The following is a 14463-nucleotide window of genomic DNA, read 5'->3' as shown; positions in this document are numbered from 1 at the left end:
ATTCGGCACACTATTGGAATTGAACCACGACTTTGGTTCTGACTGATACATGGGGTAGTGAGTCGCAATATCCCGTGCATCAACTGACACTAAATTTTCTTTTCCTGCGCTACAGGTAGTTGTTATAGCAGGTAATATTTCCGGGGAATCGCTACCGGGGAAAGGATAGGTTACCTCTGATTTTTCGCGACTAGATTTTGTCATTTCTTTTTGAATATTTGCTATCTCGTTTTGAATTTTCGAAATTTTCTGGTCAGTTACTTCCAGTTTGGTTTCCAATGATAGGTCTGACAAGGTTGACTTTAAACTATCAATTTCGGCCTGCTGTGTTTCTAATTTATTGTTGATTTTATACAATTTAGTATCCATTTGTTCAATTTCAGAATTTACATGATCTAATTTACTCTCAGTCTCCTGCTGAAATTGCTTTAGGGACTGTTGAGCCTCGCATCTGACCAAATCAATTTCAGTAGACGTTTGCTCTCTCAGTGTAGTTATTGAGGAAGCAAAGTCCGAACATATGTTGTCGATTTTCTGGGTTAGTACCTCAAATCGAGATTCGGTTTCTCGTTTCGAGGTATCAAATTTTTCATTTATTTCACGTCTCATCTCTCGGCTATTCTCATTCATTTCGCGTCTCATTTCCAGGCTATTTTCATTCATTTCGCGTCTCATTTCCAGGCTATTTTCATTCATTTCGCGTCTCATTTCCTGTAGCATTTGTTGCAATGAAAGGAGGAGAGCGTCATTATTAGATGACCCAGTCTTCCTTTGCTTTTCTTTGGGTTTATCACCAATTGGATCCCCATCTCTTTCATCATCATCGAGGTCAGATATCTCCACTGGAGATATTTGGCCTCGGTTCTTCGGGGTACTATACCCTCGCTCACCGTCTGAATCGGGATGTTCCTTTTCTCTCTCAGAGGATAAACTCATGGGTTCACGCGACTGGTGGAGCTTCCCCTCACATTCTTTGCAGTATTTAACTATCTCACCAGCCCGGACCTTTTCTGCATTTTCAGCAGTATCCTCTAAATTAATACAACTGAAATGAATCCATTTCAGCCCACATTCGTGACACCTCACTAGCCTACGAGAGACGCGAGCTCTTTTCTCACTACTTTCTAAAGTACATTGCGTACATGAGACTTCCGCGTTCTCGTGTGATACTACTTCCCTATTGGTTGCCATAGTTTCCATATAAAAAGACACAATATAAACACATGCAATTATATCCTTATAAACTAACAATACTTATTAATCAAGTACTATTCATAAATTAAGGGACTCCTATCTAATTCCCTCCTTGGGTCAACTTCCAGCATTTTCAAATTTTAGAAGTCACTTTAGCAAATTCCTTCATTTCCCCCTTTCTACAGAGAGAGACAAAGATAGCAGAACAGCCAATGACTATTATTATTTAATCCCACTGTAACCTTTTAATTATGCACTTTTGTGGCCAAGTCAATATGTGCTCGATCCTAAACAGTGTTTAATAAATAATTTCAGATTCGTCACCAGGGAAAACAATTGTTTCCATGGTAACTGTCCGATGTCAACGGTCGCCAATTTTGAAAGAAAACGTTAATCCGTTGCCATAGAAACCGCCGTTTCCAGGGCAACAGATCCTGTCACGGTTAGCCAATATTGAAAGAAAACGTTAAAAACGAAAAAATAATAATAATAATAAAGTGCCAAATGTACTGGAGAGAAGTCGCTAAAATTAATTCTCTTTAACGAGGACGATTACGAAACATCACCTACTGATTGAAATCCGAATTATTTTTCCAATAAAGTAAATTCCAATAAACTTTCTTGTTATTGTTGATTATTCCATATCGGACTCCCGAAGAAAACTCATCTAAACAACTTATTGACCGTGCCAATAGCGACTACTCTCAATCATGACTCCGTTTTCTTTCATTTAGAAATAGAAAAGAAAGAGAAGAAAGTAGAAGGGTAAAAGAAGGAGGTAGGAAAAGAAGAAAGAAAAGAAATAGGGTATTTTAATAAGAAACAGATTACTGGATAATTCCGGAAATATAGTAAAAGGTCGGGAAAGTCGCTGAAAGGTGAATCATTCTAAATGTTATTAACGACTAATCAACTTTGGAATGCTTCGGAATAGACACATGTTCCCTCATACCACCCAGACCTAGCTCCAGGCACCACGACCGTGGGATTGCCCAGACCTAGACCTGGAAACGAGAAAGGTGAAATCATTCTTTGTACTGTTATTCCAACCGGTGATTGATAACCATCCAGCATCTGAACTCTGTTCTCTAGGATCGACCACACATATGAATTAGCCAAGAGGAAAAAAAAAAATCAGACTTATAAACTCAATATGAATTCATGTATCGCATCAATAAGAATTTCAACTTCCTGGAAGAAAGATGTCGTATTTAGGCTCATCCTGCTATTTTTGTTTCACTCCTAGAGCCGATTTAAACCATTAGTAGCGGTCCTTCATGACCTAGGTTATTTACCTTAACACATATATTAAAACATGTCACATATATTACAGATGTTAATATGACAAAGGATATCACTAAAATTACTTATATTAAATCTATCATGCATTCACACGCTCACTCACTCAGGACAGTGTATATATAGTTAACGGAAACCAACTAACTACAAAAATACAAATAATTTATTACATCCATAGTGAAAAGAAAAGGCAAACAGATAATTATGAAGAAAATATTACAAGCACAAGTTATTGGTTATATATTAATAGAGTACATAGTGTTATATTCTAGTAAAATTTTATATATTCAGTCATCTTGACAAATAAAAATAATTACATATATTGTATCTTAGGCATGCTAAATCAAAATTAGGATTCGCGACATACGCAAAGGAGACACTTATTTCACTTTAAAAAAAAAAATTGGACAAAGAGGAAAGAAAGAAAAAAAAACTTTTAGGTGCATTAAAACTTGTATGAGTCTCTATCTCACATTGAAAAATGAAATATCAATAATTTTGAGCGTTCAAATCACCAATCACGCACTACTCGTAGTGTCCAGAACATTTCGCTCCATTTAACTTAGTTTGTGTTTATTTATATCTCTCTCTATATATATATATATAACTATTGGTTTACAAAAACCATTCATCGACTATATTTAGTTTGTAACTCTTCGCAGTTTATATCAGCACTCGCACACTGCGATGTTTATACCCATTTAGGAATTTTGAAAATCACTTTCGCCAGAGGATGTTTCTCCTCTTAGACAGTCCATTCACGAATTTATTAACTGAGTAATTTCAAGTTACTTATTTGTTCAACACTGGGACACGTCATGAGACCTTTCCTTTAGATCACTTTTGGATATATGTATACATGGTTCGGATTTAAAAAAAAAAATCTTCCACAGGTGTATGGAGTATGATGGTTCAAATGGAGGATGGAAAAAAAACTGGTCAAGTCACAGGATACATATGAAGGTGAGAAGGATTCACGGTGCACTTTCCACAATGGCTTTAGGTTGGTAGTTCAGGGTTAATATTCGTTGTGATATGAGTTACGTTTTGACCTGCCGTTACTTTTCAATACATGCCATTACATAATTACAGAAGTTGTCATTTACATTTATTCAAAATAAAAGGAAAATTACTGAAGTGCACGGCGGTATTCTTAACAAAATCTACATTCTTACATTCGTCGGAGAACTCACTTGTAACTATAGCAACCAATACACGTTTAGGGGGACAGACACGAGCGCTCTTACATATATTCATAATACATTTAATATCAAACTTCTACTTTAAAATCATATTCACATACTAAGTACATATACATTCGACGTATTCATTTCTTTATATATATATATATATATTTATTATAAATGCGCACACATTTAAATTAATCACCCCAACAATAATTTTTTAAAAGGTTGGAAACATTGTCCAAGAAAACAAACGACTTCCGACATTACATATGAAAAAGAAAATCGATTTTTTTTTTTTTTTACCTGATACCGCGCGTCTATAAATTTTACACTTTTATATAATCAACTCGTGCTTAAATCATGGAAAAAAACTTTGGAAGGCAGGCACGTAACACAGAGCATTTCTAAAGATATAACTAGATAACCTAAAATACAATTTCTGGGCCCAGGTTAACTACAAAGTAATCGAAAACCAAAACAGAAAGGAAAGTGACCAACGGATTACAAAAAAACCTTAAAGGGACGACGGTGAAAGAACGTAATTGAAGTGTCGTCAGATATGAAGTCTTTGTTCATTTCGGCGATAGGTCAAAATGTGATGGAGGACCCAATCATTATCTACTCTATCCATGAATCGTGTCTTGCAACATCTCAGCTGGTAATTTCAGATCAGAATTGTATGTTAAATAAATCGTAAGTAACAAGTTCAGAATCTTGGGGGGGGGGGAAGGTTGAAAAAATTTTAAAAAATCTTGAAGTAAGAAGGAAGAACGAGACAAGAGAGAGAAAGCGGCGCCAACGAAAGGAGAAAGATTAAAGTACTACTCACTACTCAGAAGAGTGATCGAATTTAAATATATAACAACTCATAGCCAAAATATTCTTAACATGCCAAAAGGGGTTGGTCTACTCAAATACGCAGACTCAAGGGGCGCCCTGCTGCCAAGGATGCAAGTTCTGTGTCCATCAGATCCCAATCCCACAAGAGTTTGTTTGTAAGATTGAAATCCGATCCCCGTATCCGGCCCAGACCAGCAGGTTAAAAGGAGAGGGGGAAAAGGGACCTGGTAACTTCGTCCCTAATTTTGAAATCTCTAAGTAAGACAAAAAAAAATATTCGACCCCTCAGAAGAACTAAGGAGGTTCGAGGACAGTAATGAAACTAGAGTAATAGCTAAGATATCCCTAATTAGTGATTTGCCAAAATAAAAAAAAATTAAATAAACTGAATTTTGGATCGGTGATTTCTATTGCCAAACTTCACCGATAGCTACCCTGCGCAGACACGCCACAGTCTGGGATGTCGTTAATTTCCCTCGTCTAATTAAACTAAGAAAAGAAATGAAAATACTTAAAGGGACTAGGGGTCGACATCCGGGTACGCGATTAATAAATTTCAATAATTAATTGTTTTGATTCTGTAACCCTGTCAGAGCTGTCGCCTCCATGAACATTGTAAGCTAGCCTGAGTAGGTAACGTGAAGGAAAAAAAAATCTCACGGAGCAGGATATTCTATTTTAAAACCGACCAGAAGATATGATTCACTACAGCCCTGTTGTATAACTACTATTGTCTTTTCATAATTTAGTATTCAATATGTCTAGTCAACGATTATATGATGCTACCCATTCTATCAGATGGTATTACTATGGTTGATTATTATTATAACACATAAAACTACAAAGTATTACCATAGTCCGACTATATATCGCCCTCCGGTCCGCGTGATATCATGGTGCAGGGGTCAGAACCTGAGATGTTTGTAGTTACACATATCTATTCAATATTTATATATCAACACGCGGCGAAGTATTCACTGGGCTACTATATATTTAACTATATGGGTGTCCTATATTCTATATTCATTTACTACAATATTCATATACTTATTAATATTCATATAATATTCATATCATTTGCCACGACGCTATATTCTACAAACACCCTGTTTCCTTTATCTACGCCCAGCCTATATACACATTTCATCATAACACTTTAACATCTATAATCACTGCAAACATTTCCCATTCCGATCACCGCACGACAACCTCACTCGAACTCAGGACTTTTCACCACACACACAATACTATGTAATACCTGGTAGCTTTATTAAGAACGAAGAAAAAAAAATCCTACGTATGTTCACCGAAAATAGAATTATCCGCGATAATATTTAATGTTTATGAAATTCTGCAGCAACAATGAAATTATTCTGCAGCCACGAAGAAAAATGAACATTTAATATAATTTCAAAGCGAAGAACTAGCATCATATCGCCCGACTTCTGTTAAGAAATTACGGATTGTTTATTTACTTAAATATCTCGATTTCTAGACTATGCAGAATGTTGAAACTTTCAGAATATATTAATTTTGGGTCACTTGACCTAACTGTACATTCATATGGGCTGTGAATTATACCTTCTAGGTTTTATTTCGAAAAGAAAGGTCAATTCCATGAAAACTAAATCACTAAGCACGTCGACATGAGAATGACGGTTAGTACTGACTTTCGACACTAGAGGCTAGCGATGATATAATCAACCCTTGAACAACCGAATGTGACCTTGTACACGGAATTATTATACTATATTACGTTCACTTTTGACGGAGTAATAAAATTTATCGCATAGTAAAGACTACACTGTCCGGACTCAACCATCTCACACACTCTTTCATCACTTAACTACCACTACCACTGATTCTAGATTACAAATATACACATACTACTTAAACTACAAGACACATCATGCCAATACACACCAATCGTCACTACCATTAATACATGTTATACTAATAAATATACACAGAAAACATTCATATTTCACCATTTTAAATCGGCTCTATGCAAGGTAACGAAAGGAAAGGGAAAGAAAAGAACAGGGCCAACTGGCCCTGTAGTTACTAAATCACATTCTTAACTGTTTAATCAATGCCCCCGAGGGGACGTATCGGAGTATTAGCTAACAATAGGACCCCTGCCCTGAAGGGGCAGGAACCCGGAACAAACTACATGTTCAACTCATCCCGCTGGAAGCCGTACTCCCAATTTGGGAGTCAGATAGGAGCCCTGAGAGTTAACTTAAGCCATCATTCTAATGTTATTAAAGATTACGAAACTCAGAATACCGCCATGTGGATTAGTAAGAAAATCACTTACTATCTATATTAATAAATTACTACTCGGACAGGTCTTAGCTGTATAAGATATTGGGAGGGGTGAAAAGGATAATCACTGTTCTGAAATTTCTGAATCGAAACAAATGAAGAGTTTAGCACACCAAATTAAATGCACGGAACGTCGAACCTGTCCACACTAAATATTTACATCTGACATGGCGTCCTGTGGTTCTGGCTATATTTCACTAAGATTTTAGTCCAGTTTTTTACTATAAAAATCTGCAACTTATGGCTCCATAGCTTCCTGGACGGTATTTATTCAACTATTATACTATTTTACCTTTTACTGCAGCTTTTCGAGCTCCCTTTTGACTTTTTATATCCTGGGAAGATCTTAGTCCGGCGTCTTCAGTAAGATTCTTGGCATGGAATGGAATAATTGCGCCCTAATATCATAGCGTGGGTTTATCAGCCAATCAAAACTAAGCATTTTGGCGGTGGGGCTTTGAAACGAATAAAATTTGGTAAAATCTGGATTAAACTAGATTTTAGAAGGACCTAGGTATCTAAAAGAGAGGTGAAGGGTGGTCCTGAAAATTCTGTCGAATTTTAGATTGGTTATTTGATCTGGGAAGTTCCGTCCAATAGTGGATCTATATTTTCGGATAGCACTGACACCGTAAGAATTGTAATAATCCATTTACACATCCATATACAAGACTTATAACTAATTTAAAATATAAATAAAGATATTGATTCCCAAAACTATCATTCCCAATGAATTTTTTACAGTTTTTCCATGTTAATTTGAAATAGAATAATGAACAATATTACGAATTATATGAACAGCCAGAAATTTTTTGTTAAACGTCAAGTACAGTCGGTGCAAAAAATTTCGGGCACCCTCCTATTAAAAACATAATATCATTAGGCTGTAATGGCATATTACAGGTAGAGCGCTTAGCTCCGGTACATGAGCTCCCTGGCTCGATTCCCGGCTAAGTAAACTTGCGGTGGACAATATCGTGTCCGTAGGTTTTGTCGAGGTACTCAATTTTCTCCCACACTTTCATTCCACCATCATTCACTTGCCTTAACAGCCTGACATACTAAAAATACAAAATTTACCTTTTTTGACTTGTTTATTCGTAAATGAAAGGAGATAATGAAATGCAACTTACCACAATCATAGATAATGTTATTCTACAACAGAAAATACGAAATTCAAGAATTTTCAGTGTTGGCATTCATAGAAATTACAGCGTTGCCAGAATAATAATCTCCCCCAAATCTAAGTTAAAGCAATGACTTGAGAAATTAACTCCTGGCGTAGAGATTACTTGCCAGGTTATAGGCGATCCTTACGTTCCTTTGACGAATTCCTCACACACATCTTGTGGAGGTTTGAAGCATATATTTTCAATCGAGCAGTATGACTTCGAGTGTCGCGTTCTAAACCGCACCCTACGTATTGTTGGTTTAGAATTACAGCCCTCTGAAGTTCATTTTCCACGATTTCCGCACCTTATATCACCGAAACTATCCCTCATTGACCAAAGTTCCAAAGGACTTTTTTTTTTTTTTTTTTGCTTGTTTCGGTATCAGCAATCAGCTCCCGAAGTTTATTCAAATAATTCCTTACCACCCTGTATATTTTTTGCTTTATTTTGACTTGTAGAATAATACTCTGTGGTCAGTGGGAGCCATTTTTAGAACACCCGATATATATCGGTCAAGGCCTCAAAATAGGGTTTCAGGGTTTTAAAAAAGTGAACTTAGTTAGACAGTAAAACGCATCATGTACTAGAACTTTCAATTTCGTCCAATAGAGTCGATAGCTGGAAGACGTTTGCTGTCATCTAACGGTGAGATGTGTAGCTTCTACAACTTTGGCAAAAATAATTCAAAAATTCGCCTTTAATCAAGAGTTATCCTATAGAGTAACTGATCTCACCGTTACCCCATAAGGTGTTAACGGATATACCCCGTTAATGACCTCAACCGAGATAACTGCTCTAGCTATCTATCTATTGTAAAAAAAAAAAAAAATCAAAAATTCGTTTTCGTCCAAGAGTTATCATGTGCACTAACGGACAAACGTAAGTCGCCGTTACCTGTTAAGATAATAACGAATTGACCGTATTAACGAACTCTGCCGCTCTAGCTCTCTATGCTCGAAAAAGAATCCAAAAATTCGCTTCCGTTCAAGTGTTATTGTGAGGAATAACAGACCCATTAACATTACCATATTATAAGCCCCACCTGCGTGTTCCTAATAAAATCTGTCGTCAATTCTAGATTTATAAGCCTCCTGCACAGCATTAAATTTACTTGTAAGTTCTAAAATTTCACGATATGCCCCATGAGACTGCAATCGCTACATACCTGTTGGGATCGCTAGGATAAGGTGTGTGTACATTATAACCTCATCATTTGCTGCTATCCGGTCCTTCGATTCTCTTTAGTTAAATGAATAATTAACAAATTGGCTGAATATGAAAGACATTGACGTAACTACAATGGAGCTAGTGAAGCAGTTGCTCCAGGGCGCAGAGTAAAAGGACACAAGAGCGGGAAAAAAAAGAATACGGAAAACTGTCCCTTATTCAAAGAAAGTTTGAAAATATTTCAGAAAGTACGCTATAACTATTAGCAGTTAATTGGTGACAGCCGATACTGGGGACGGATCCAGAAATTTTAGAGGGGGGTGCAGGTCTGAAAAATAAACTTGAGACATTTTTCGATACTTGGTTCCCAAACTAAAAATGTGGACTGCAGTGCTTCATTATATGTATTTATCTCCACCCTTCTGGAGACGGCATTGAAAAAAGCCATGTTGTTCAACATGAAAGAATCCAGGATTACCACGAACTGGAACTGCATACATTATCTGTAATGAGTGGGAAACACACTTAGAATCTTCCTTTTGACAGAAATTTTAAAACTTTTTTCCCACTGCCTTTGAACAAGAGCTTCATTAGGAACTAATTTAGACCTATATATTTTACTCCTCATGGAGGAGCCCGCGAACCCCGCGTCCCCTTTCTGGATCCCCAGTAGGCGATAGCCGGACAATAGTGATAACTTAGGAAAAAGATAAGTAAAAACTAGGTTTCTTAATAAAAATAACTTCGTATACTGTTAGCATATATATATATATATATATATATATATATATATATATATATATATATATATATATATATATATATATACAGTGGCGTCTTTAGGGGGGTGGCTTCCGGGCTTAAGCCCCCCCGAAATCTTACTCAGTATAGTAAAGTAAATATCTTGCAGAATTTTCACATTTCCAGGCAAAGCCCCTCCCGAAACAAAATCGTAAATACGCCACTGTATATATATATATATATATATATATATATATATATATATATATAACGCAGCAGCTGAAAGTTGAAATGAGTGGAGCAGGGAACGGGTATGAGTAAATCGATGATCGATCGATCCAGGGCGTAGTAAAACTAGTTACGCCACTGATAGAAGGTGATACAACGCTTTATACAGTTGTACCCCTTCTTAGGTACACTCGAACACGCAAGGATCGATAGTATACTTTCCAAAATGTACTTTCAACGTACACAAACGGTCATCATTGAAGTGCCCTATTACATATAGCGCTGGAAGCTTATTGATAAGTTGAATTGCTTTCTGCATCATATTTTATAACAACTGAAAATTGTTTCTATATCCTTGCATCTGTTTGATAAAATTGATTTTTCTTTGTATTTCCGTCTTTTATATGTAGGGTTAGCATAAAAGTTTTGCATGCGCTTTAATTTTAGTTCGTGTGTGGATGTTTTTTCTTGTATTTTAATTAACTTATCTCTAGTTATATTATTGTTGATTTTGTCGTTGATATTTTTTTTATGTTTAATGTATATCTTTGCATAAGTGCAAAAAGACCGCGCCGTTGACGCACTCAGATAACATCTTATAGTCTACTCCGATTCATTCGTTTTGAAAAGGCTATATTTTCAAAAGTATTACACGTAGGCCTACACACATGAAAGATATATGAAAAGAAGCACAAACTCGGCAAGTTAGTATTGTGTAGAGTTTAGCACCACCTTTTTGGCACATCCCAGTTCGTGATTACCTAAACGATGAACTTCCGCATCGTTGGATTGGGCGTATTGGTGAGAATGACCTAGCTTTTTTTCCCTGGCCTCCCAGATCTCCTGATATAACGTTTTGTGACTTCTTTCTGTGAGGGTACGCTAAGGACCTTGTTTACGTATCCATACTACCGCAATCCTTAAGGCGGATTTTCATGCCCGCGTTAGAACGGAAGCATCACATGTAGCGTATTCACCGTAAATTATTTTCGTTTTCATACATCCGTGCGTGTATTGCGCCAAATTACTACTCCCTAGCTAATGCGCATGCGTAAAATAGAAAGTTTGCGACTTCCGCCATGTTAGTCAGTGAATACAATAGTGTACGCGCGCTACTTCCGTCAGAATTCAACAAATTTCTACTCTGACGCGAGTGTAGCGCGCCATCTCCGATGCGTGATTTCATTGGCTGTTTAGCACAATCGCTCGCAACTCCCGGAGGTAAAGAACACATGAAAATCCGCCTTAAAAGAACGCATCAATGTTGCAGTGCAGACAATTGACAGGACTATGCTACAAAATGTATGGAATGAGGTCGAGTATCGTCTGCACGTGTATCGTGTCACCAAAGGAAAACATATTGAACATTTGTAGAGGGTGTATAAACTTGATGAGTTTGTGATTCTTTTCATGTAAACTATTATAATTCTATTGTTTAATTAGGAGTAAATTGGATTATGCAGCTATTATTTGGAATCCATATTATAAAGAACATACACATGATATAGAACATATACAAAATTAACTTTTAAGGTTTCTGTACTACAAGGTTAATAATAGATATTGTCCATATTATTTATCCAATACTATACTAAGAGAATACTTTAGACTAACTTCACTCAGAGTTCGCCGATCAGTACTGTCCTTGATTTTTCTGAAAAAACCTATTCAACAATAGAATAGATTATCCTTCTTTACTCTCTCAGATTTCTTTATATGTACCAGGCCTTAGGCCTAGATACGATCTTTTCCTTTGTGTTTCATTTTCAAGTACTCAACACAAAAATTCATCGATTGTTAGAATTTTAAAACTGTATAATTTTGTGTCGAAATATTGTGATATATTTTTTGATACTGAATCACATTTTCATGCAAAAATTAAACAATTATATATGGATTTGGAGCTCTCTGGCTTAATGTTTTGAAATGGATTTTGCTCGTAATGTATACACTCAAAAGATAATAACATTAACTAAAACACTATTGGTATGTTCTTTTACATGGAATAGTATTGAATTGAAATCAATATTTGTGAATTGAAATTGAAACAATGAATTCAAATTAATATTTGAAGTGCATTTCTAATATATGGACAAGTTCCAGGAAAGTGCGTATACTTACATTTATTTTTTGTTTGTTGTATCTTTACTTTATTTGTATTTTGTATTTTATTTTTTTTTGTCTTGTCTCGTTTTGTCTGTAGGTTGCTTATTTTATTTTACTTTCTTGTCTATTTTATTTTAGAATAATGGTATCGTATTATAATATTATGTTAATAAGGCTATTGTAGGATTGTAATCCTGTATGCCTTTTACAAATGAATAAATAAATAAATTTCTAGTACTTTTGAAAATATACTTTTCAAAATGAATGAATCATTTATGCTAGCCCTGTAATAGTAGTTATCCTTAGGTTTAGCACATATTCTTAAATTCGATTACTAGGGTCATCAGCCAACACAATTGTCTGGCTTGTCCCCTTAATAAGCAGTAACTCATGGAAGTTTCTTTTAGTTTTACATAGTATATATTGTATCCTTTTATATGCTCCTAGTCAGTAGTAAGTAGTTCAATCTTCATAACCATACATTTCCTATTTTGTAGGTTTCCATTATGGCCGATACTGAAGACTTTTTCTCCTTGTCAGCTCGTGAGAATCAAAACATACCAACTTTGACCGAAGATCTGCTGCGAGAGTTATCAAGGAGTGTGGCCACCAGAAGAGGGAGTGATTCGTCATCGTCGCCGGATCGATTCAGTTCAGCGCCACCGTCCCCGCCGTCTGAAGCAGAAAGCGTAGAATACGCAACGAATACGTCCTTGACACCTGTTGAATCTCGAATGGTCTTAACGCCTTTGAAAGAATTCAACAACAACAGGGAAACTGTGTCCCCTAGACTGTCCGTCATCGAACAATTAGATAAAACCTCAACGGTGTCCGAGAAAACGTCGTCTGACGTGGGATCTGTCGAATTATCTTCATCATCATCATCCACACATGTCTCATCAGATTTTCTTCCATATGTTAATTTAGGCATCCCCGTGGATAAGTTTTACGGCATCAAATGTTCTTCAGTACTATTAACAGGTAAAACACTGCCGCCTTTGCATTGTAAGAACAGTAAACGACTGAGCCCAGTCACAACAAATTACGCGTATCATCGAAGTCAACTTCGAAGACGTAGATCTAATGTCAAGAACGCAATACGTCTAACTTCCGTTGGAGTTTGGCATGGACTGAAAAGAGCCAAACTTCCCGGGAAAAGTCGTAAAAAAGTGAAAAAAGCATAAAACTAGAATGCCTTCAATACCAGTATACAAAGTACCAGTTCCTTTTTATGTATACAGTGCAAGTCTTTCCTTGTTTTGTACCAAAGAAATTGCAGAGAGTTTTTGCAGTAGCTGTGATTCAAACGCCAGTAACTAACTGGTAAACGTGATTTTTGTTTTTGTGTTCAAAGTGTAAAAATATTGTATATAAATATTTAACTCGGGTTACGCATTTAATTTTGTTTGCTGTTATATCGTGTGTTCAAACAAACTACGTTTTAAGGCCGAGTAAAAATAAAATGGTTTTCAAGAATGGTGTTTCTTTGAACATTTTTTTTCAGTATAACAAATGTTTGTGTGAAAATTTTGAAACAGCTGCCTTTATCTAAGCATCAGATATGTTTGTCATTTCTTCTTCTTTCTTTTGAACAAAAACGTGTCAACCATCGAGAGAATCTTTGTGAGTATAGTGCGCGTGTGTGCAGTAACATTGAAAGAAGTGTTTGTTGAACTTTAAATACTGTTAAATTATATTGAAAGTTTAAAGAATATTTATTGTTAAAATATTGTTTTTCATTAAATGTATTAATAATATTTTAAAAATTTGAGTAAATTTAATTTTTGAATAGTGAAACCCAGATAAAATTTATTGAAATCATCATCTCATGTCAATAATCTTTCGATCAGTTTGACGCAGCTTTCCACTCTTCCCTATTCTGAGCCAGACTTCTCATTTCCATGTACTTTTTCTTCCTTGTATCTTGTATTATTATTCGACACAGCTTTCCACTCTTCCCACTCCTGAACCAGACTTTTCACTTCCAAGTACTTTTTCTTCCCTATATCTTGTATTATTGTTTGACGCAGCTTTCCACTCTTCCCTATTCTGAGGCAGACTTCTCAATTCCATGTACTTTTTCTTCCTTGTATCTTGTATTATTATTTGACACAGTTTTCCACTCTTCCCTATTCTGAGCCAGACTTTTCACTTCCAAGTACTTTTCCTTCCCTACATATTGTATTATTGTTTGATGCAGC

General features: G+C 35.9%; 1 protein-coding gene across 1 annotated transcript in view; it reads left to right on the top strand.

Moving 5' to 3' along the window:
• LOC145669992 (uncharacterized) overlaps nucleotides 1-14030 on the top strand; it is a 66743-nt gene extending 52713 nt beyond the window's left edge. The window contains exon 2 of the mRNA XM_081738334.1: nucleotides 12760-14030. Coding sequence (XP_081594460.1) covers nucleotides 12769-13446 — 678 coding nt within the window. The 5' untranslated portion in view covers nucleotides 12760-12768 and the 3' untranslated portion in view covers nucleotides 13447-14030. The remainder of the gene's footprint in view (nucleotides 1-12759) is intronic.
• Nucleotides 14031-14463: the final 433 nt, after the last annotated feature.

Source organism: Thermobia domestica, chromosome 2 (assembly GCF_964235325.1).
Source record: "Thermobia domestica chromosome 2, izTheDome1.hap1.1, whole genome shotgun sequence".
NCBI lineage: Eukaryota > Metazoa > Arthropoda > Insecta > Zygentoma > Lepismatidae > Thermobia > Thermobia domestica.
Note: the sequence above shows the minus strand (reverse complement) of the source record. Positions and strands in the feature narration are given on the sequence as shown.